The sequence below is a fragment of the Trachypithecus francoisi genome, unplaced genomic scaffold (genome assembly GCF_009764315.1).
Source record: "Trachypithecus francoisi isolate TF-2019V2 unplaced genomic scaffold, Tfra_2.0 Lachesis_group3, whole genome shotgun sequence".
NCBI classification, from domain to species: Eukaryota; Metazoa; Chordata; class Mammalia; order Primates; family Cercopithecidae; genus Trachypithecus; species Trachypithecus francoisi.
In genome coordinates, this window is record NW_022681468.1 from 134,589,288 (window position 1) to 134,613,859 (window position 24,572).

A 24,572-nucleotide genomic window follows, 5' to 3' on the forward strand; every position below is an offset into this window, starting at 1 on the left:
TATTTAATTTGATCTGTTTATTTTCTAAGTACTCAGACTGAATTTCTTGCTTCAGGAATTAGTCTCATTTTTTAGTTATAAGGTGAAACTAAGCATAAAATATGATGTCAATTTGAAATTACAGAGTACAGTTACATTCTAAAAACGGGATTTCTATTTCTATCCAAGTAAGTAAAATTAGTCAAATTTGGAACAAGGATACATCATTTTTATTTTAGAATGTATTTCCGTGGTCCTTCAATTTAAAATTTTGGTGGTATTGACTGATTGACTGATGATTGATTGACTGAGACTGGATCTTGTTTTGTCACCTAAACTGAAATGCAGTAGCACAATCATAGCTCACTGCAACCTTAAATTCCTGGGCTCAAGCAGTCCTTCTGCCTCAGCTTCCCAAATAGCTAGGACTATAGGCACATGCCATCATGCCCTGGTAATTTTAAATTTTTTTCAGAGAGGGGGTCTTGCTATGTTGCTCAGGCTGGTCATGAACTCCTTGCTTCAAGCAATCCTCCCACCTTGGCCTTCCAAAGTACTGAAATTATAGGCATGAGCAACTGTGCCTTTTTTTTTTTTAAAGCAAAAAAATTAGTCCAAGTTCTTAAAAATTGAGTGTAATCCTTATTAAGCAAACTACATATCTAAAGTATTCACTCTAGTGCTTCCACAATTACTACTACTTGTATCTTCTAAGATAATTCTCACTAACAAAAGTTAATGGCACCTCCAAAAAATAAAGCTTACTTTTTGAAGAATTTGATTTGATTTCTTGGTAACATAAAACATTTTAGCCTTTGAACAAATAAAATCTTACCTATAAACAATCAGTGTCCATAGCACAGTCACCAAAAGTATCCGGTGTTTCTTTGGTGCTAGATAGCAGCCATGAATAAAGAAGGGTAAGTGAGTACCCAAGATAACTGGAAATCCTTGACTGAAGTACCAGTGCCATGGATGAGAACCGTAAAATGTTCCCAAATTCTGCAGCACGTTAAATTTCAAAAAATTAAATTGAACCAGAGTCCACTGGCACAGTTGAAGGAAAAATAAATAGAAATGTGTTAGTGCCAAGTAGTAATGTTTGGCATTAAGGAACTGACACAATTTTGACATTAAATCAGAACTGAAGTCTTAAAACCAGGCAATAGTTTACATTAATAATTTTTTTTTTTTTGATACAGAGTCTCGCCCTGTTGCCTAGGCTGGAGTGCAGTGGCACAATCTCGGCTCACTGCAAGCTCTGCCTGCCAGGTTCACACCATTCTGCTGCCTCAGCCTCCCGAGTAGCTGGGATTACAGGCACCCGCCACCACGCCTGGGTAATTTTTTATATTTTTAGTAGAGATGGGGTTTCACTGTGTTAGCCAGTATGGTCTCGATCTCCTGACCTTGTGATCTGCCCGCCTTGGCCTCCCAAAGTGCTGCAATTACAGGCGTGAGCCACCGTGCCCGACCTAATAATTTTGACTAATGACTACATGAAATCCTTCTTGTTATTTTTTCTTCTTTAAGTATTAATGTGTTCTTTGTTAATTTGTAAAACTAGGTTTTTGAGATTCAAAGTGAGATTCAAACTTACATTTTAGCAATCTAAGTTTTTTTTTTATTTCAACAGTTTTTGGGGGCACAGATGGCTTCTGATTACATGAATAAGTTCTTCAGAGGTGATTTCTAGAATTTTAGTCCATTCATCACCGAAGCAATGTACACTGTACCCAATATGTACTCTCTTATTTTTCACCCCTCTCCCACCCTTCCCCACCCTGCATCCCCAGAGTCCATTCTATCATTCTTATGTCTCTGCATCCTCATAGCTTAGCTCCCACTTGTAAGTAAGAACATATGATATTTGGTTTTCCATTCCTGAGTTATTTCACTTAGAATAATGGCCTCCAGTTCCATCCAAGTTTTATATCTAGTTAGAGATAAGGAGGATACTAGACAAATTTTTCGGACTGTGTGTGGTACTTTACAATATCACATTACCTGTTAAGATAAAGCTTTGAAAACATTACAATTTGAATTACAGCACAAAGCTGACAATAATGACAAACAGCAACAACAGGTAACATTCAGTGCTCATTTAATAATTCCCTGCCTTAAAATGTACTCTCCTGAATATTAACTAGGAATACTAATTCTTTTATGTAGAAAGCACAACAAATTGAACCAAAGGCTTATTAGGATATGCCTAGAAGTCTTTTGTAGTGTATCCCATATCATTTAAAAAATTGTTTGTTCTAAAGTATTAATGGATTAAAAATAAAAATAGCTGTTAGCTTAATATACTTTTACTTACTTGGCCAAAAAAAATACGATCAATCATCAGAGACAAACTCAAAGTAGCAAAGCTGAAAAACAAAAATAGAATAGTGATTCACATTTGCAGCTTGCTGAAAATCCACTATTAGCATATGGCTGTGTACGTGCCTTGCATCAAAAGCCACTATAAAAATGCTTTACAGTTTCACCAGCTGAATATGGATTTACACATTTTGAAAGGTATCTGTTGATAAAGATCAGTAGATAAGATTACATAATTAAATCAATTAATATTGTAAAAATATATTAATATAAAGATTATTGAAAGACTACTGCGGTGTAACAAATTACCCCAAAACTTGTTAACTTAAACTATGAATATTTACCATTTCATAGTTCCTGGGGATCAAGAACCTAGGTGTTGCTTAGCTGTGTGCCTCTGGCTCGAGGTCTCTCATGAATTGTAGTCAAGCTCTTAGCAGGGGCTACAGTTTCATGTGAAGGTTCAATTGTGAGTGGAGACATCAGCTTCCAGACTTGCTCACATGGTTGCTGATGGGGCTAAGTTCCTCAACATATGGCCGTCTCCTTAAGGCTGCTTCATGACATAATAATTGGCTTAACCCAGGGTAAGTCAGCCAAGAGTGAGTAAGACAGGCACCCAAGATGGAAGCCATAGTCTTATTTATTTATTTATTCTTTTCTTTTTTTTTTAGAGACAGGGTCTTGCTCTGTCACCCAGGCTGGAATGCAGTAGTGTGTGATTATGGCTCACTGCAGCCTTGACCTCCTGGGCTCAAGTGATCCTCCCACCTCAGCCTCCCAAGTAACTAGGACTACAGGTGTGTGCTGCCATGACTGGATAATTTTTGGATTTTCTGTAGAGATGGGGTCTCACTATATTACCCAACTGGTCTCAAACTCTGGGGCTCAAGCAACACTTCCACCTTGGCCTCCCAAAATGCTGGGATTACAGATGTAAGCCACTGTGCCTGGCCACCATATCTTTTCATAACCCAGTCTTGTAAATGATATCCCATCCCTTCTGCTGTATTCTACATATTAGAATTGAGTCAACAAATCTAGCCCATGTTCAAGGGGAGGGGATTATACAAAGACATAAACAGCAGAAGGATGAGATCATTGGAGGCCATCTCAGTGACTGCCTACCACAAACACATATACAGAAAAATATGCTATGAGGATAATGCTCTATGAATCATCACTATATGAACACAACTGTGTAACTGCCATACAGAGCAGGATAAAGAGTATTAGCAGCACCCCCTTATCCCTCCAATCAGTCAGCCCTACCCCCTCCCCAAAAGTAACACAAAGGTAACCCTTCCGCTTCCCAAAGATAACCACTATCCTAATTTCTGACAGAACAGATGAGTTTTATCTTTTTTTGAATTTTATAAGAATAGAATCATACCATATGTACTCATATCCAAATTCCTTTAGTCATTATGCTTGTGAGATTGAACCAAGTTTTTTTGCATGCTGTAGTTCATTCATTTACAATACTGTGTATTGTAACTATGTATACCACACTGTATGTATTCCTTCTGTTGATGGACACTATGCTTCCATTTTCAGCTATTGTGAATAGTGCTGCAATGAACATTCTTTTACACATCTTTTGGTATCCATATATATACATTTCTGTTAGACATATACCTAGGATTGGAATTGGTGGGCCCTAAGGTAGTGGTCTCTAACCTTTTTTTTTTTTTTTTTTTTTTTTTTTTTTTTTTTTTTTTTTTTTTTTTTTTTTGAGGCGGAGTCTCGCTCTGTCGCCCGGACTGGAGTGCAGTGGCCGGATCTCAGCTCACTGCAAGCTCCGCCTCCCGGGTTCGCGCCATTCTCCTGCCTCAGCCTCCCGAGAAGCTGGGACTACAGGCGCCCGCCACCTCGCCCGGCTAGTTTTTTTTTTTTTTTGTATTTTTAGTAGAGACGGGGTTTCACTGTGTTAGCCAGGATGGTCTCGATCTCCTGACCTCGTGATCCACCCGTCTCGGCCTCCCAAAGTGCTGGGATTACAGGCTTGAGCCACCGCGCCCGGCCATCTCTAACCTTTTTGGCACCAGGGTCTGGTTTCTTGAAAGACAGTTTTTCCATGAACAGGTTGCGGGGGTGAGAGTGGGGCATGGTTTCTGGATGAAACTGTTCCACCTCAGATAACTGGACATTAGATGCTCATACGGAGCACAATCTAGATCCCTTGCATGTGCAGTTCACAATAGGGTTTACACTTCTATAAGAATGTGACAGGAGGTGGAGCTCAGGCAGTAATGCTTGCTTGCTCACCTCCTGCTGTGCAGTCCAGTTCCTAAGAGGTCATGGACTGGTGCCAGTCCACAGCCTTGGGACTGGGGACCCCTGTCCTAAGTTATAAGTGCAACTATGTATTTATTTAGCTTTTGTAAATATTTAAAAGTTTTCCAAAGTAGTTATTAGTTTGCATTCCCACAGGAATATATAAGTTCCAAATCATACTAGCCATTTGGGTGGATGTATAAGTATAGTAGTATTTCATGGTGGTTTTACTTTGTATTTCCTAATAATAAATGAGATGAGTCTCTTTATACTTATTGGCCATTTTAATATTTTTTGAAGTACCTGATGAAATCTTTTCAGTCATTTTTCTATGAGTTATCTTTTTCTTATACATTTTTACAAGTTTTATATATAATCTGGATGTAAGGGTTTAGTTGGTTACATGTATTATAGCATCTTCTTCTGATCTGTAGCTTGCTTTTTCACTTTTTTTTTTTTTTTTGAGATGGAGTCTCGCTCTGTTGCCCAGGCTGGAGTACAGTGGTGCAGTGGCATGATCTCAGCTCACTGCAAGCTCCACCTCCCAGGTTTAAGCAATTCCCCTGCCTCAGCGTCCTGAGTAGCTAGGATTACAGGCGCCTGCCACCACGCCTGGCTAATTTTTTGTATTTTTAGTAGAGACAGGGTCTCACCATGTTAGCTAGGATGGTCTCGATCTCCTGACCTCGTGATCCACCTGCCTTGGCCTCCTAGTGTTGGGATTACAGGTGTGAGCCACCACGCCGGCCATGCTTTTTCACTCTTAATGGTGAATCTGATGAACAAAAGTCTTTAATTTTAATATATTCAAATGTATCTATCTTTTTCTTTACAGTTAGTACTTATCGTCTATTTAGGAAAGTTTTGCCTGCCTCAAGATCATGAGGATATTCTGTCATATCTTGCACAACCACCACTGTTTTACCTTTACATCAGGATCTATAATTCCCTTGGAGTTTTTGCTTTTCTGTTTTTCATTTTTGCTTATGCTGGGAAGGTAGGAGTCAAGATTTTTTTTTTTTTCTATATGGATAGCCAACTATGTATTTATTGAAAAGACTATCCAAGGCCAGGCTTGGTGGCTCATGCCTGTAATCCCAGCATTTTGGGAGGCCGAGGCGAGTGGATCACAAGGTTGGAGTTCAAGACCAGCCTAGCCAACATGGTGAAGTAAGACTCTGTCTCAAAAACAAAAAAAATCAAAAAAAAAAAAAAAAAAGAAAAGAAAAAAGAAAACTATCCCTTCCTTACTGTACTACAGTATCACCTACCTCATAAAGTGACTACATATGTTTGTATGCTGCTGGACCATATTCTGTTCCACTGATCTATTTGTTTTACCTTGCACTAATTCTAATTCTAAGTTGTCTTAACTACTATAGCTTTGTAATAAGTCCTTTTTTTTTTTTTTTCTGAGACAGAGTCTCACTCTGTCACCCAGGCTGGAGTGCAGTGGCACGATCTCGGCTCATTGGAGCCTCCGCCTCTTGGGTTCAAGCAATTCTCCTGTCAGCCTCCCGAGTAGCTGGGACTATAGGCACCCGCCACCACGCCCAGCTAGTTTTTGTATTTTTAGTAGAGATGGGGTTTCGCCATATTGGCCAGGCTGGTCTTGAACTCCTGACCTCAGGTGATCCGCCCACCTTGGCCTCTCAAAGTGCTGGGATTACAGGCGTAAGCCACTGCGCCCGGCCTACACTACTAGATGTTAAGACTTATTACAGGATGAGCATGGTGGCTCCCTGGCCTACACTACTAGATATTAAGACTTATTACAGGCCGGGCGTGGTCGTAATGTACCTCAATTTGGGTTTATCTGATGTTTTCTCACGATTAGATTCAGGTTATGCATTTTGACAGTTAACACCACCCAAGTGAAGGGATGTTTTTCTCAGTGCCTCAGATCAAGCATCTCACAATATTGATTTGTTCTATTACTAGCAATGTTAACTTCAGTCACCTAGTTAAGGTATGTCTCCCAAGTTTCTCTGCTATAAAATTATCATTTGTAATTAATAGGTCTCTTGTGGAAGATACTTTGGAACTATGTAACTATTCTTCAAACTTTTACCCACTGGTTTAATATTCAAGTGCAATTAATATTTGTATATGGACCCTGTATCTAGTGAGCATGCTTCATTTGTTTACTTATCTAATAGTTTATCTTCAGATTCTTTTGAATTTTCTACATATACAATCATGATACAAAGTCACAGAGTTTTATTTCTTCCCTTCTACCATTAACTCGCTTTTCTTGTCCTATTGCACTAGGTAGGATGGATACTGTTGAACAGGAGTGGAGATAATAACCATCCTTGTATCTTTCCCAATCTCAAGGGAAAGGGTTTCAATATGTTCACACTAAGCACGATTTTTCTGTAAAGTTTTTATACAAACTGTCGTATGAATCAGTCCCTTTCCACAGTTTGTTTTCTAAGGGTTGTCTTTCCCCTCCCTGACAATCATGACTAGGCCTTTAGTTTCATCATATGCTTTCTGTGTGTCTATTAAGAAAGCCATATTATTTTTCTCCTTTATTCTCTTGATGTCATGAATCATACTGACTGATTTTCAAATATCAAATATTACATTCTTGGAACAAACCCAATCTTGGATGTCATGTATTCTTTTAAATATTGTATGGATTCAGTTTACTAATATTTCTTCAGGATTTTTGCATTCACAGTCATGAGAAACATTGGTTTATAATTGACCTTTCTTGTAATGTCCTTGTTAGATTTTGGTATCGAGAATATGCTATTGTCATGAAAAGAACTGGGAAATGTTTTTCTTTTTCCATTCTGTGGAATAGTTCATGTGAACTGATGTTTCTTCTTTCTTAAATGTATGGAATAATTTGCCAATGAAGCCATTTGAACCTGATGCATCTTTCTTTGAAGATCTTAATTACAAATTAAATTTCTTTAATATATATAGTACTGTTCAGATTTTCTAATTCTCCTGTCAGTTTTGGTAAGTTGCATTTTTCTTTTTTTTTTGAGACGGAGTCTCGCTCTGTCGCCCGGGCTGGAGTGCAGTGGCCGGATCTCAGCTCACTGCAAGCTCTGCCTCCCAGGTTTGCGCCATTCTTCTGCCTCAGCCTCCCCAGTAGCTGGGACTACAGACGCCCGCCACCTCGCCCGGCTAGTTTTTTTTTTTGTATTTTTTAATGGAGACGGGGTTTTACCGTGTTAGCCAGGATGGTCTCGATCTCCTGACCTCGTGATCCGCCCGTCTCGGCCTCCCAAAGTGCTGGGATTACAGGCTTGAGCCACCACGCCCGGCCGGTAAGTTGCATTTTTCTAGAAATGTGTTCATTTGTCAAGTTTATTAGCAAAAAGTTGTTTATAATATTGTCTTCTTAATTTTGGGAATGGCTGTAAGACCTATAGTCATTCCTGTCTTGTCAATTATTGGTGAGATAGTGTGGCAGCTGGAAGGCAATTGAAGTATTTTGGATTTTACAAAATGACAAAATGATATCCCAAATTCTCAAGGCCATGTAAAAAGTAAACAAAAATTGGTCCACATATATTAGAATTTTTCCTAAGACGAATTCAATATTTTTCTTTATATTTAGAGACACTATTACTGTTTGGATATGTAACTGACTATTTTTAAAGGGTGCTAAATATGTAAAAGGTTGTTACATCATTCAAGTCTGAAGCCAACTCTGTGCATCAAAGGACTTGAATATAAGACTAATTAGGACTGTGATTGACATTTGTTCTATACTGCACAACTTCAGAATATTTTCACGTGCATTATCTCATTTGTTCTTTTCTATATTTCACTTCAGAATAAACAAAGCAAGCATCTGATCTATGTGAAAAGGTTCCTTTAGGCTTTTTCAGCTTTAAGCGAGCTCATTCTCCATGCATGACAAATTCGTGTTCACCCTGATGTTACTTGAAACACCACCCACTTTATAAGGCTTCTACTAATATTCCCTCTGCAAGCAGAATTAGATTACTTTCTATTCTTCTGCAGAATTTTGTTATATCTAACTTAGAATACTTTATTTTTTATTTTTATTTTGAGATGGAGCCTCGTTCTGTTACACAGGCTGGAGTACAGTGGTGCATTCTTGGCTCACTGCAACCTCTACCTCTGGGGTTCAAGTGTTCTCCTGCCTCAGCCTCCCAAGTAGCTGGGATTACAGGCATGCGCCACAGTGCCCAGCTAATTTTTTTGCATTTTTAGTAGAGACGGGGTTTCGTCATATTGGCCAGGCTGGTCTTGAACTCCTGACCTCAGGTGATGTGCCTGTTTCAGTCTCCCAAAGTGCTGGGATTACAGGCGTGAGCCACCGCGCCCGACCACTGGAACCCTTTAAATCACTGGGTAAGAATTACAATCCCTAACTGATGATGATTCAACCTACGATTTTTCAACTTTAAAATGGTACCCACACAGCCATTCTGTTTTTCCCTTTCAGTATAGTATTCTCAGCCATTCTGTTTTTCCCTTTCAGTACAGTATTCAATGAATTATATGAGATATTCAAATATTTTATTATGAAATGGGGTTTGTGTTAGATGATTTTGCCCAACTGTAGGCTAAGGTAAATGTTCTGAGCATGTTTATGATAGGCTAAGCTGTGATATTCAGTACGTTAGATGTGTTAAGTGCACTTTTAATGTAGAATATTTTCTTTTTTATTTATTTTGTTTAGAGACAGGTTATCACTGTGTTTCCCAGGCTGGAGTGCAGTGGAATGATCATAGCTCACTGCAACCTTGAACTCCTGGGTTGAAGAGATCCTCCTGCCTCAGCCTCCCAAGTAGCTAGGACCACAGGCGTGCCTAGTGCCACCTATACTTGGCCAATTTTTAAATTTTTTTTTGTTGAGATGGGGTCTCATTATGTTGCTCAGGCTGTTCTTGAACTCCTGGCCTCCCAAGGCACTGGGATTACAGGTGTGAGCCACTGTGCCTTGCCTGACTTATATTTTCAAACTGCAATGAGTTTATCAGGATGTAACCCCGAGTCAAGGAGCATCTGTATTGTTATATCTTTTTCCCCCCACAGACTTTGACTTTGAGAGCAGACACTGTATCTTACTCACCTCTGAATTATCAAATGCTGGATACAAAGTAGGTTAAATGCTTGTTAAATGAGTAAGTTATTATCATGCTGCTGATGAGATTAAAAAGGCTTTCTATCTCCCTCAGTATCAAAGCCGATATGAACTGTGCCCCTGCTATCTCTCCGACCTCATTATTCCATTCTCCCAAGCTCACTCTCTTTTAGCCACATCAGTCTCCTTGCTGTTCCTTGAACATGCCCAACATACTTAGTACTTGGCTGGTCCTTTTGCCTGGAATATTCTCTCATCAAGTAACTACATGGTTCACTCTCTCAACTCCTTTAAGTTTTGGCTCCAGTGTCACCTTACATGGTGATCTTTCCCAACCACCTTATTTAAAAATAACAGCTCCCCTGTTACCCCAAGCACTGGCATTCTATCCTCCTTATGCCACAATTATTTTTCCCTGTATTACCATCACTTGACAAATATATATTTATTCTTATCTTTTTAGCTGTCTGTCTCTCCCTACTAGAATGTAAACTTCATGAAGGCAGGTACTTTTTGTGGTTAAACTGATGCATCTCCTACATTTGGAACACTGCCTGGCACATAGTAGGATTAAATACTTCCTGAATGAATGAATACATTTAATGCAATGTTATTAATACACCTGAGAAATGACAACAGTAGCAACAGAGACGCAAGATAATTTAGTCCTTTCAGATTGCTACCCAAAAAATACTTGTGACTAGTGAATACTAGTACAGTCATGCATTACTTAACAATGGGGATACATTGTGAGAACTGCATCATTAGGCAATTTCATCATTGTGCAAACATCATAGAGTGCACTTACACAAGCCTAGATGGTACAGCTTACAGACATCTTGGCTATATGGTATAGCCTACGGCTCCTAGGCTGCAAACCTATACAGCATGGTACTATACTGAATATTGTAAGCAATCGTAACACAATGCTATGTATCTGTGTATCTAACTATAGCTAAACAGGTTGGGCATGGTGGCCCATGCCTGTATTTCCAGCACTTTGGGAGGCCAAGGTGGGCGGATCACCTGAGGTCAGGAGTTTGAGAGTAGCTGGCCAACATGGTGAAACCCCAACTCTACTAAAAATAAAAAAATTAGCTGGGCGTGGTGGTGGGTGCCTGTAATCCCAGCTGTTTGGGAGGCTGAGGCAGGAGAATCACTTGAACCTGGGAGGCGGAGGTTGCAGTGCAGTGAGATTGCGCCATTGCACTCCAGCCTGGGTGACAGAGCGAGACTAGGTCTCAAATAAATAAATATATATAAAATATATATAGCCAAACATAGAAACTAAAGTACAGTAAAATATGGTAATTTAATCTTATGGGACCACTGTCATAAATGCAGTCCAGTGCTAACCAAAATGTCGTTATGCGGTGCATGATTGTATATTAAAAAGATCACTGTTGTAAGAGTCAGAATGCAGTCATCCCTTCAATAAATAATTATTTGGGGGTAGTCTACTAGATACTTGGGATATGTCTGATCCTAGGTGCTCATAGTGTAGTTAGAAGACCTGGGTTTCAGTATCAGTGTAGCAACCAGGTCAATGACTTTGACTAACACATTTTTAATTTATCCCAGCCTCCTGTTTTCTCTACTACAAAATAAAAACATGTATTGCCTAGATAGAAGTATTATGAAAATTATGAGGTAATATGTGAAAACACATTATGAATTATAAAGCCTTATACAAATGTAAAAGCATCAAGTATCTCTAAAATATATTTGAGAAATATTTAGGAAATAAAGCATCAGAAAGCACTAAGTTAGAAGTAATTACAAAAGCACTCAGTTAAGCAAATTAAAATAGTTATAATCAGGATCATAAATATAAGAATATAAGTTTTGCAATATTCTATTTCCTTGGACTGAGAGTGCTCACTGACATTAGAAGATAAAATAATTAACTGAAAGATATAAAATCTTGTTCATAATCTGTGATTTACAGGCTACTAAAATTAACGGATGGATTATTGCCACACTTACCCTACAGGTAAAAAATGATGTAGAATAAGATCAAGCTTTCTTGGTTCTTGACAGAAATGTCTGAAGAGCAAAGGTGTCCAGGGAATGACAGCTGTGGGACGAATTATGAAGGCAAGTGCCACCAAGGATGAGTACTTGACACTGTAAGAGGAAAATGTGTGATGAGACAAGTGGGAAATTAACATGAAGTTATCTATTACTTACACTGTGATTGGACATTTTCCTTTTGGTATCAATAGCTATATGAACTTTTTTTTTCTTTTTTTGAGACAGAGTCTTACTCTGTCACCCAGGCTGGAGTGCAGTGGCTCACTGCAACTTCTGCCTCCTGGGTGCAAGTGATTCTGCTGCCTCAGCACCCCAAGTAGCTGGGATTACAGGTGTGCGCCACCACGCCTGGCTAATTTTTTGTATTTTTAGTAGAGACGAGGTTTCACCATGTTGGCCAGGCTGGCCTCAAACTCCTGACCTCAGGTGATCCACCTGCCTCGGTCTCCTAAAGTGCTGGGATTACAGGCTAATCCCCATGCCCGGCTAATTTTTTGTATTTTTAGTAGAGACGGGGTTTTACCATGTTGGCCAGGCTGGTCTCAAACTCCTGACCTCAAGTGATTCACCTGTCTCGGCCTCCCAAAGTGTGGAGATTACAGGCGTGAGCCACCGTGCCCAGCCAATACTTGCATTTCAGGAGTGTGCAAAATGTCATTTTATTGTCAGGTCTGGAATAGTATCTGTCATGCTTATACAAGGAAAAATGCTTATACAGCAGTCCTTTTGTACCACGTGACCCTTGCACTTCCTGACGTTCCCTGACTGAATTAGGGAATGGCACCTGGGCCCAAGTAACCAATCTAAGGCTGGCTAGTGTGAAATAAAGTTATCTCCAGATAGAGACAATGACATTTAATGGACCTAATTAGATTCTCTGAAATTGAATATGAGATACAGAGAAATCTGGGCAATTGCTAGCAAGAATAGAAGTGGACAGAGACTAGCTAGGCCCCTAAATGATGGAAGACTAAGGCAGGATTCATAGGCTCTTTGAGATATAAAGGCACAACAAAACAGCCCATTCCCCAAAACTGCCTTGGACTCTGCATAACATTTCAATTCATTTGTGTGACTGAGATGTTCTACAGTTTTCTTCCAGTCCTGGCCACAAGGCTTGAGATGCCCATTTTCCCTTTTAGTCTTTTTATAAAGTCCTCATCATATACATAACTTGAGTGAATGCTTTTTCTTATAGTTAAGATAGTCTAAGACAGAAATGATCTTATTTGATTTGATCCTCCTAACTTTTAACTTCCTACTCCTTTTGTGTAGGAAGAATGGATACTAGAATTTTAACTAGATCCCAAATTCTGTCTTTTTTCCTTTCAGTATATCCTAAATACTGTTATTACAAAAGAAGTTTTTCAAAATCACATTTGATTATGTCATGCTGCTCAAACGCCTCAAATGGCTCCCTATTACCTACAGAATAAAATCCAAATTCAAAGTCCCATTCCAGCCTCATCTCTTATTCTTCTCCTCTTATATGCATCCTACCACACTCTACAACTACTCTGGATAATCTGTCCTGAATATACTGTAACTAACTGTAAATGAAGCCCACTTACAGTTATGCGCCTTCACTCATGTTCCCATTGCTTGGTATTTGTTTCCCCAGTTTAAAGGAAGCCAAATGAAGTCCAAGTATTTCCTATTTGCCCTTCCAAATCTCTTCTCCTCCAGCCTTTATCTAGTCTGCAGGCAGGAAAGCTGACCTGAATGGACAGCATCAGTGGCTACCTTGCTTTCTGGTTTCTGACTGTTTCTGGCTGAGAGGCAGAAGAGTTGGGTCAGGATTATTTATCCCCCTGGCTGTCTCCTCATTATTCTAAAGACTGGTTGTGCCTGTCCCCCGCTGGGGCCCTCTCTTATAACTATAGCTCTTTACAGATTCCAGTAACCATTTCTTCTCCTTGCTCTTTGGGGCCTAGAGATACTACAGACTTCCTGCTATAACTAGGCTGGTGGTACTATGGTGTTTCCATATCGGCTTTCCTAAATATTGTCTACACCTTTGCAAATATTCCTGTTGTTAAACTCTCCTTAATTATTCCGCTGGAGTATTATCTGTTTTCTGCTTTAATATATCAACTGAAAATTTGTGGTTCTCAAGACTCATGAAAATTAGGGGGTCTACTAGACATTACAATATGTTGATACTTAAGATTTTTCAAAAGTAGAGTTTTGTACATAATTATTAACAATAATTTTTCTTACCTGTTCATAGACTTTGAACCTTCCAAAGGATAGTAGAAAAGAGCAATTACAGTGAGAACAGTTTCCATGGTGTTTGTAAGGGTTCTGGTACAGCAGTACCATGTGAACCAGGAGCACAACTGGCAAAAAAACTAAGAAAAAGTATAGAGCAAACATGTATGAAGTTGGAAATGGAAAACCTTAGTACATATTTTCTTCTAAATAGCAAGCAAGTCTAAATATTGTGAAAAGGGCATCAAAAGGTAGATGATATTAAAAGTAAGTAGGCATGCCCAAACATTGTTTTTAGAAACTTGTATCAAACACAGGTTTAAAATAATAGCAGATCTATATTTGCTCATGTTAAGAAGTTTGTACTTTCAGGTGCATTTTTATGGCACTCCATTTGATTTAAAATCAATCCCACTTTCCATTAATGAAACACGTAAAAACAGATTCTTTTCTGGTAGAGTTTAAGAAGATTGAAATTCATTATGTAACAAACCTGCACGTTATGCACATGTACCCTAGAACTTAAAGTATAATAAAAAAATAAAAAAAAAAAAAGAAATTCATAACTAGGTTCTTCCAATCAATATTTCTCAAACTGTCTTATAGTACTGACACAAGTATTATGACTTTTTAAATTGACCTTGTTTGGAATGTTGCACTTGTTTGGAATGTTTCCCTGTTTTGGAATGCTGATGAAAAATTAAGACAAAACAGGAAACGGGGAAAAAAAGTCAGGAGACATTAAATTTTAATTTGGAAATTGACTAAATTAATGAATCAGTTTTTGGAAGAACATGCACACAGAGCACCATTAAGTCTACAAAACAAATATGTTAAAAGAAACTTGTTGAGGCAATTGTTAAGCATGTGGCACTAGCTTCCCATCTGGCCAAACACAGCCTTTAAAAAATGTTCCTAATTTTCATGAAAGTAAAGGTTTTTCCTAAACTAGAAGAACCTAGTGCTTTATCTTTTTTTTTTTTTTTCCCGCGACGGAGTCTTGCTCTGTCACCCAGGCTACAGTGCAGTGGCACGATATCGGCACACTGCAACCTCTGCATTCCGGGTTCAAGCAATTCTGCCTCAGCCTCCCAAGCAGCTGGGATTACAGGCATCCACCACCACCCCTGGGTAATTTTTGTATTTTCAGTAGAGACGGCGTTTCACCATGTTGGCCAGGTTGGTCTCGAACTCCTGACCTTGTGATCTGCCCACCTCGGCCTCCCAAAGTACTGGGATTATAGGCGTGAGCCACCACGCCCAGCCCTAGTGCTGTATTTTGGGGGGAAGGACTTCAAAGCCATCATGACTTCTGCCTACCATTTTATGTTGAGTCTTCAGCAATGCACATAAAATATAAGCACAAAATAATGATGCTAACCATATCGCTGAATCAATTAGCAAGGACTTAGTTGCTAAACCAATCTTTCTTTTTAATGCAAAAGAATAGAATACCTGCAGAAATGTTCCCTTTCTAATTTATTATAAATTATATTTCAGAAACATGTTGCTAAATTGGTTACTTGGAATTTAGAATGTATTTTCCAATAGAAACAATATAAAAAAGGTAGTAAGACTTTCAAACAGGCTCATATAAGCTTATTAACTTTACAAAGAGCCAAGTGAATTAACAACAGTACTACAGAATCCAATCCCTCATCAGGATATTGTTTAAATGGGAAAAATCCATTCAAGATTTGAATGGGAGATGTCAGGAATCTGTCTCTCCACCTTGAAATAAGTTAAATGACAAAAGATAGTCTTCTATACCATACTCTCTTCCTTACATGAGTCCAGTAATTGCACCAACCTAATATTGTTGTGGCACAAACCACAATTACTTTTGCACCAACCTAATACTTCCAACATCTCATTTGGAAGTGAAAGAGTTTCAGTGCAAAAAGATTTCTTGGGCTGCACCTCAGACAGAGGCTGGCTAGAGGAACAGAACAAGGGTTGTAAATAGTTAAGATGCTTTGTGAGGTAGTTGGTAATTTAGAACGATCCTTACTCAATTCTGTGGAAAGAGAGGCAAGGACAGTTTTGAGGAGTGAAGGGGCTTCCAAAGGCTGTCTCCCAGGGTTTAGACTCTAAAAGGGTTTGAGGGCATCCCTGTCCAGGGCTTAATCAGAAGGAAAGATATGGCAGGTGCCCCACTTGCATGTTACTGTTCTTAATTATGGACGTATCTCTTTAAACTTGTATGAATTATCTTCTAAAATTGTTCTGGGAATCAGTGTTTCCATGTACTTTATACCTATAGGAATGAAATAACTGGCATACAGCTTCTAAAGTATTTAGGACTTACCACCCATCTTGCCACTTCCTGATTTTCTAGTTGCTTCATTAATGAGTAAAGTCTCATGTCTGCTACAGCAGACAGAAGTGCTTGGGCAAGTCTAGGAATCCAAATCTTCATCAGTTAAAAAGAAGAACAGGATGTTAAAAACATGTGTTGGTTCACACTGAATTATGATAAAAGTCAACAAGCTGATCCAACTATCTATGGGAAGCCATTCTTAGTACAAAAATAGACAATATATTTTTCTATTCTTCTGCAAAACTACATCCCTTTTTCTATAAAAATTATATTCTCATTAAAATAATCAATGTAGTTTTAAGTTTTACCAGTCTCACTCTCTGTATGTGTGTGTATATATGACATATATACACAAGTATAGACACACATATATTATATATAAATATAAAATATATTATAAATATAACTATAGTGTATATAAATATAAAATATAAAATATTTACCAGTCTCATTCTCTGTATGTGTATATATGACATATATACACCTATATAGACACAAATATATAAATATATTATAATATAACTATATTGTATATAAATATAAAATATAAAATATTTACCAGTCTCATTCTCTGTGTGTGTATATATGACATATATACACATATATACACACATATATATTATAAATATATTTGTAAATTATTTTTTATTACATTGATTGATTGACAGGGTCTCACTCTGTCACCCAGGTTGCAGCCTTGAATCCAGGGGTGAAGCAATTTTCCTGCCTTAGTCTACTGAGCAGCTAGGACTTCAGACATGCACTGCCACACTAAGCTAATCTTGCCTCAAGTGATACTGCCACCTTGGCCTCCCAAAGTGTTGGGATTACAAGCGTGAGCCACTGTACCTGGCCCTAATTTTAATGTAAATATTAATAGTTAGCCAATCATTTCACTGTGTTAAGTTTCTATTTTAAAAGTATATTTATATTCATTAGCAACAACAGGTTTTTAAAAATTCAAATATTTGCAGCACTGTGTACTATGTATCATGCTAAGTACTTTATATGTATCAACTCATTTAATCCTAACAATCTTCTGAGTAAAGGACTGTTTTATAGATGAGGAAACTGAGGCACAGAGAGGTTAAGTAATTTTCACAAGGCTGCACAGCTAGTTAGTATGAAAGCCAGCATTATAAACCAGGTTGGCCTGACTTTAATTACTACGTTACGCTGCTTCTCTATCCTGCAATATAGATAATAACAAATTACATTTTTTTCTGTCACCCAGGGTGGGGTGCAGTGGCGTGATCTCCATTCACTGCAAGCTCCACCTCCCACCTCCTCCTGCCTCAGCCTCCGGAGTAGCTGGGACTACAGGCACACGCCCAGCTAATTTTTTGTATTTTAATAGAGACAAGGTTTCGCCACGTTGCACAGGCTGGTCTCCTGACCTCGTGATCTGCCCGCCTCAGCCTCCCAAAGTGCTAGGATTACAGGCATGAGCCACTGCACCCAACCAACAAATTACTTTTTAAAAAAGCACAAATATTCTGCAATTATATGAACATGGTATTCAGATGACATTAAAGAGTAAATTTAAGTGTAAAATTGAAATAAAGAATAAATGTGGCCAGGCGCGGTGGCTCAAGCCTGTAATCCCAGCACTTTGGGAGGCCGAGACGGGCGGATCACGAGGTCAGGAGATCGAGACCATCCTGGCTAACATAGTGAAACCCTGTCTCTACTAAAAAATACAAAAAACTAGCCGGGTGAAGTGGCGGGCGCCTGTAGTCCCAGCTACTCGGGAGGCTGAGGCAGGAGAATGGCATAAACCCAGGAGGCAGAGCTTGCAGTGAGCTGAGATCTGGCCACTGCACTCCAGCCTGGGCGACAGAGCAAGACTCTGTCTCAAAAAAAAAAAAAAAAAAGAATAAATGTATTACAACTAAATTATAGTTAGAAATGCTAATGCTATGCACTAATATCTCTCAGAGTTACAAAAAAAAGGTGTCATAGTTAACACTAACAAAATAACACGATGGTAGAGCACAATTTAATCTTGGTTTGTTCAAAAGATGTGTTTCTAAAAATTTGTATGTGAATTTGTGTGTGTGTGTGTGTGTGTGACAGAGTCTTACTCTGTCACCCAGGTTGGAGTGCAGTGGTGCAATCTTGGCTTATGGCAACCTCTACCTCCCGAGTTCAAGCGATTCTCTTGCGTCAGCCTCCCAAGTAGCTGGGATTACACGTGCCCGCCACCACGCCTGGATAATTTTTGTATTCTTAGTAGAGATGGGGTTTCACCATGTTGGCCAGCTAGTCTCGAACTCCTGACCTCAGGTGATCCACCCACCTCACCCTCCCAAAGTGCTGGAATTATAGGCGTGATCCACTGTGCCGGCCGTTAATTCATATTTTTGTTGAATCAAACTTCATTAACTCCACATTATAGGAGCTGCTTTACTTTGAGTTGTCAGTGGCTTTTAGCACTTTAGCTTTATGTTCTTTTTGTCCACAATGTATAAATAAATGCTAAAATTGGAAAGTTAAAGGTACACGGTACTTAGTTCCACGTAAACTGTGCCCTGTAAAATACAGGAAAAGGCACTCATGTACATACCTTCTGTTTACTCTGCATAGGGAGCTATAAGCTGCATCCTTACTTCCCAGGCCCCCTGAAAGCAGTTCATATGAAAAGTCAATTTGGCTACAAACTTAATATGAGCCAACAGTGTGAGGTACCTATTAAAAAGCTAAAAGAATTCCTGTGCTCTGAGAAATGTAAGTTAATGAACCCACCATATTCTGAACTAGTTATTCTGCCTTCAGTATTGTGTCAGTTTGGAGATCCACATTTTAAGATGAATATTAATAAATTACAAAGTATCTAGAGGATACTATCTATGATTATGCAGTTAAGAGCTAGAGACGTTTATAAATAAAATACTAAAGAGAAGTTTTTCAAGGGTGGTTAAGTAGAAGTAGAAATCTTGAATTTAAAACAAAGTAGACTTTAGCATAAAAATCAGCGGAGTTCTGAACTCCCAGCCATTAGCAGTCCCTCCAGATTTTTGATGCCATAATTTTCCATGTTACAGTAAGGACCTGCTAAAGAGTAAAATAAAGCAGTGGAGTGAGGTAAAGAGAAGAAACATGCCAGGCGTAACTTGAACACCAGGCCATCTCTACAAAATACAAAATTAGCCGGGTGTGGTGGCACATGCCTATTATCCCAGCTACTCGGGAGGCTGAGGCAGGAGAATTGCCTGAACCCGGGAGGTGGAGGTTGCGGTAAGCCAAGATCACGCCATTGCACTCCAGCCTGGGCAACAAGAACGAAACTCCATCCACCCTCAAAAAAAGAAAGAAGTATACTTCTAATGTCCAAATAATACATAATATAGTCATTTTGAAAATCTGCACATCATAACAGGATTCCTCGCATCAGGACATTTTAATGCTCAGTCTTGTATTTCAGCACAAACTCAAGAGTTACACATCACAGTATGTCTGTAGTATCATGGGCTTCCCAGATTATGGCTGGACTTTAGCAACAGTAGCCTTTTAAAAACAAATTCTATGGCCCCAATATCATTTAGTTAATATACATTAAGCTTTGAAAAAGGTAGAATAAATCTACTTTTAATAAGTATTTGGGTTACTTTTATTTGAACTTACCAGCAACTGAACACTATCTTTCCCTAAAAGATGAAGAATCTTGTAAATGCTTGCAAAGATTAAGGGATAAGTGTAACTCCTCAATCTCTCTGTCCATTCCCAAGTCAAATAACCATAATTAGTAACATTAAGGAGTAAATGTCAAATAATATTGAAACCTATTTCCTTTTTTTTTTTTTTTTAAGATGGGGTCTCACTCTCTTGCCCAGGCTGGTCTCAAAACTTGGGCTCAAGTGGTCCTCCTGCCTCTACAGGTGCACCCAACTTCACTTGGCAAATCTATTTTCATTTCCATTTGTAAACCAATATTTTATTTTGTGGCAGTCTTAAAACAGCATTTTATACTGGATATTTGCATTAAAAATTCAATTGGCCAACTAAACTCTTAACTTCTTCAAGGCAGTAATGTGTTTTTTACTTTCTCTGTATCCTCCAAGTGCTAAGCACTGTGGGAATGTATGCTAACGGCTGTGTCAAGTATATTAACATAAAGGAAAGATACAGGAGAAATACTAGTATAAAATAATGGCGTACTTGGATGAGTTAAAATTATTTGGGGAAAATATGGAAAACTGAAAATATGTATAGTAGTTCCCCCTTATCTGTGGTTTCACTTTCCATGGTTTCAGTTGCCCATAGTCAACCACTGTCAGAAAATATGAAGATATTTTGAGAGAGAGACCATGTTCACATAACTTTTATTATAGTACTGTGTTAAACTTGTTATATTTTAATACTGTTAATCTCTCACTGTACCTAATTTATATAAACTTTATCATAAGTGTGTGTATTTTTTTTACATACATAAAAACAATATATATAGAGTTTGGTACTGTCTACAGTTTCAGGCATCCACTAGGGATCTTGGAAACTATCTCCTGAAGACAAAAGAGCAGGGGGGACTACTCTGAAAGAAACTGAACACAATTTCCACACTTACAGTCTGGAAAAGAAACCACAAAGGATATTTGAAAACCATGTGATGTGCAACTTCAAGAGACTGCCAGTATTCATCTGGAACAAAGCTTGTTTGCACTAAAAAGCAGTTTAATGTTCGTAAAGCTATGGTGAACAAGACCAGATGAATATTCTCTCCAAGAAGATCTGAAAAACAGAACAAAACAGGTAATAGTGGCACAAAAGTCAGGCAGTTCCACTTGCAGAACCTAAAATCTGCTGCTCTGGTTGCCCTTGTAAGGCACAGTAGTGACCTCTGGCCCCTCCACACCACTCTCAAAGCCAGCCTAGGGAAGGTTATACAAGAACCACAGCCTCATCACTGGGTGACTGCCACTCTTTTAGTTTAACCAACTTTTCTTGCAACTTATTGTATAAAGATAATATTAAAATAAATACTAAAAAAAAAAAAAGTGGATTAACTAAGGCCTTAGGTTAATTAATTAGGTCATACTACGTGTGTATCTAATGAAAAAAACCAGCTAATAAATTACTAATTTGGGAAGCAACCCTTTGTATATGTGCAATATAAAATGGTCCTCTGTACATTTTAAAATATATTGATGCTTACTATTATATATGCCAGGCACTGTGTTAATTTCTTTACATGCATCCCACTTAATCCTCCACACAGTATTATGGCATAGATATTATTAGCCCCATTTTACAGACGAGCAAATTGAGGCCCAGAAATTAAACTGCCTTGTCCAAATAAAGCTGTAAATTACTTATCAGGATTCAAACCCGGATCTGTCTGCTGTCTCCAAAGTCCTGCTCTTGACCACAAATGGACAGTCTGTCGGCCAAATACAGAGTATTTTTTTTTAATTTGAATTTAGTTGCCAACATTTAAAAATCAGGATTTATATTAAAATCTGTGTTTCCAGCATTTCAAAACTCGTTTAGATCTGGCAACACAGAGCTCAACGGGCAACTGGCTGGTAGTGAAATATACGGGGGCTCCTTTCAGATGGGGCAGGAGCTCTCCAGACAGCACCCCCTCACTCACCCCTGCGGCGCCTGGCGTTCTTTTCCTGGGTGCTCAAGTACAAGGTAGACTTTCTCTTTCGCAGTTTTATCTTCTCGTGGGAGCGATTCTGGAGACCACGCAAAGTGAGGCTGGCATCTTCGCGTCCCCGCTCCATTCCGCACTTGCTTAGAAGGCCTCCTCATCCCCGGCCGCCACCTTCCTGAGGCGGAAGAAAGCGGCAGGAGTGCGCTGCTCGTCCATCCACTAAGTTTGGCTTTTGCGAGCAGCCGTCGCTCGCAAGCCCGGAAGTAACCGGGAACTGGCAACTTTGTCTCTACCACCCCAAGAGGTGACTCGCCTGCGGCTTTCTTTCGCTGTTTGTGAACCCAGGTATTACTACTCGCCTTTGGCTTGGCGGTCTCTGTGCTCGGGGGTCCGAAAACTGCCAGAAGGAGTCCGGTCTCATCTCTGGAGGGGAGCAGGCGGTAGCGAGTTTAGCGACGTGGAGCAGGCGCAGAACAGTCGGAGGTGCCTGAGTGGTTATTAAAAATGGTAGTGATAGGCCGGGCGCGGTAGCTTACGCCTGTAATCCCAGCACTTTGGGAGGCCGAGGCAGGCGGATCACGGGGTCAGGAGATCGAGACCATCCTGGCTGGAAAAAAAAAAAGTAATGATAATCGTAAACGTCAGCTCTCAGAAAAAATGCCTGTTGAACGAGGTGGACAGGGTAGGGATGGTTTAGCTTCTTGTACAGATGTGGAAACATGCTCAGTGGTTCCTGTGTTTTTGTTGTTGTTGTTGTTGTTGTTAGTTTCTTTTTGTCTTTTGTCCTCTAGTTAAAAGTAAAACCAGGCCGGGCGCGGTGGCTCTCGCCTGTATTCCCAGCACTTTGGGAGGCAAAGGTGGGCGGATCACGAGGTCAGGAGATCCAGACCATACTGGCTAACACGGTGAAACCCCATCTCTACTAAAAATACAAAAAACTAGCTGGGTCCACGTGGTGGTGGGCGCCTGTAGTCCCAGGTACTCGGGAGGCTGAGGCAGGAGAATGGCGTGAACCCGGGAGGCAGACCTTGCAGGGAGCCGAGATCTCGCCACTGTACTACAGCCTGGGCGACAGAGCGAGACTCCGTCTCAAAAAAAAAAAAAAGTATGCATTTAAAACCATTGAGAACCTTATGTAATAAAAGGTTTTAGCTTTGTCTTATACTCTTCCATAATTCATTTCCTCTACTTATGTAGTTATATTCTTGTTTTAATTAGTAACATAAAAATATTGTTCACTCCAGTGCAAAGTATTGACATAAAATCTTTTATTTTTTATTTTTTTTTGAGACGGAGTCTCGCTCTGTCGCCCGGGCTGGAGTGCAGTGGCCGGATCTCAGCTCACTGCAAGCTCCGCCTCCCGGGTTCACGCCATTCTCCTGCCTCAGCCTCGGGAGTAGCTGGGACTACAGGCGCCCGCCACCTCGCCCGGCTAGCTTTTTGTATTTTTTTAGTAGAGACGGGGTTTCACCGTGTTAGCCAGGATGGTCTCGATCTCCTGACCTCGTGATCCGCCCGCCTCGGCCTCCCAAAGTACTGGGATTACAGGCTTGAGCCACCGCGCCCGGCCGACATAAAATCTTTTAAAAGGACATTGTGCTAAGTGATGGCTTTGCTTTCCATTTTTGTACACAGATCTGAAGAGATTTCCTGGATGTGGAGTGTGGCTTTCCAAAACCACCTTTTCCTTGTGCTGTATATCTTGCAACAATGTTTAGGAGATTGACTTTTCCGCACCTGCTTTTTACTACTATCCTTGGAATTGCTGGAGGAATATATATTTTTCAACCAGTATTTGAACAGTATGCCAAAGATCAGAAGGAATTAAAGGTGCAGTCGGTACAAGAATCAGAAGAGAAGAAAAGTTAATACTACATGGAGTTAGGCCAGGCGTGGTGGCTCACTCCTGTAATCCCAGCACTTTGGGAGGCCGAGGCGGGTGGATCACGAGGTCGGGAGTTCGAAACCTGCCTGAAACCCTGTCTCTACTAAAAATACGAAAATCAGCCGGGCTTGGTGGTGTGCACCTGTAATCCGAGCTGCTCAGGCGGCTGAGGTAGGAGAATCACTTGAACCTGGGAGATGGAGGTGGCACTGAGTTGAGATCACGCTGCTGCACTCCAGCCTGGGCGACCGAGCGAGTCTCCATCTCAACAAAAAGAAAACAAATACTTCATGAAGTTGAACCGTAATAATTGCTTAAAGTTCCATTGTAATTATTTTAACTTTAATCTAACAAAAACATAGATGTATTTAAAAATAAATCATGGATAATGATTTTTTAACCTAACACTTAATGTTTACTGTATTTTTGTCATTTTATGTCTTTTTACCAGGACAGATAAGTAATTTCCTTTTAAACAAAAGTGAATGTTTTAGAAATATTTTCTACTTGAGGTTTGGTTTTCTAGGAATTTAGCATATGTAATATCATGGAGTACCAGTCTCAGTGTGTATAAAATAATTGGGGAGGGTGTTTACAATAGTATTTGTAGATGTGTGAACCAAGTTAAGCTACCTCAGGCAGAAAGCCCTGAGTTACCCTGCAATTAGATTGGTTTAATATATTTCAGCAGTCATTCAATCCCAGCCGTTTTTCATCTCAGGCAGTGTGGAGGAGTAGTTGAGAATTGGGATGGCTCAGATCATATTGAGGTTTTAGAGAAGGTAGATGCTGTTTGAGAGGATGGCAGGTGTGACACAGATGTTTAATCCACTAAGCAAATTTGCATTAATAATGGTGTTAAGGG

The 24,572-nt window shown here is 39.5% G+C and overlaps 2 protein-coding genes across 6 annotated transcripts in view; one reads left to right on the plus strand and one right to left on the minus strand.

The window, feature by feature from the left end:
* Nucleotides 1-21,983, minus strand: part of PIGB (phosphatidylinositol glycan anchor biosynthesis class B) — a 36,306-nt gene extending 14,323 nt beyond the window's left edge. Inside the window, exons 1-8 of one of the 3 annotated variants that reach the window (XM_033190043.1) lie at nucleotides 21,817-21,983; nucleotides 20,819-20,954; nucleotides 19,851-19,968; nucleotides 16,215-16,319; nucleotides 13,916-14,046; nucleotides 11,648-11,788; nucleotides 2,300-2,351; nucleotides 815-1,026 (exon numbers count right to left, since the gene is read on the minus strand). In XM_033190043.1, the coding sequence (XP_033045934.1) occupies nucleotides 815-1,026; nucleotides 2,300-2,351; nucleotides 11,648-11,788; nucleotides 13,916-14,046; nucleotides 16,215-16,319; nucleotides 19,851-19,968; nucleotides 20,819-20,954; nucleotides 21,817-21,952 (1,031 nt within the window). In that variant the 5' untranslated portion in view covers nucleotides 21,953-21,983. Of the gene's footprint in view, nucleotides 1-814; nucleotides 1,027-2,299; nucleotides 2,352-11,647; nucleotides 11,789-13,915; nucleotides 14,047-16,214; nucleotides 16,320-19,850; nucleotides 19,969-20,790; nucleotides 20,955-21,816 lie in introns of all 3 variants that reach the window. The other 2 variants (XM_033190045.1, XM_033190044.1) reach the window with 2 other exon arrangements.
* A 45-nt stretch (nucleotides 21,984-22,028) lies between these two features.
* Nucleotides 22,029-24,112, plus strand: PIGBOS1 (PIGB opposite strand 1). Of its 3 annotated transcripts, none has more exons than XM_033190051.1 (2): nucleotides 22,029-22,167; nucleotides 23,458-24,112. In XM_033190051.1, exon 2 carries the CDS (start codon nucleotides 23,533-23,535, stop codon nucleotides 23,689-23,691), a length of 159 nt encoding a protein of 52 aa, XP_033045942.1. In that variant the 5' UTR covers nucleotides 22,029-22,167; nucleotides 23,458-23,532; the 3' UTR covers nucleotides 23,692-24,112. The 3 variants fall into 3 exon arrangements, with proteins under 3 accessions (XP_033045942.1, XP_033045943.1, XP_033045944.1); XM_033190052.1 differs by lacking the exon at nucleotides 22,029-22,167 and adding an exon at nucleotides 22,191-22,305; XM_033190053.1 differs by lacking the exon at nucleotides 22,029-22,167 and adding an exon at nucleotides 22,351-22,504.
* Nucleotides 24,113-24,572: the final 460 nt, after the last annotated feature.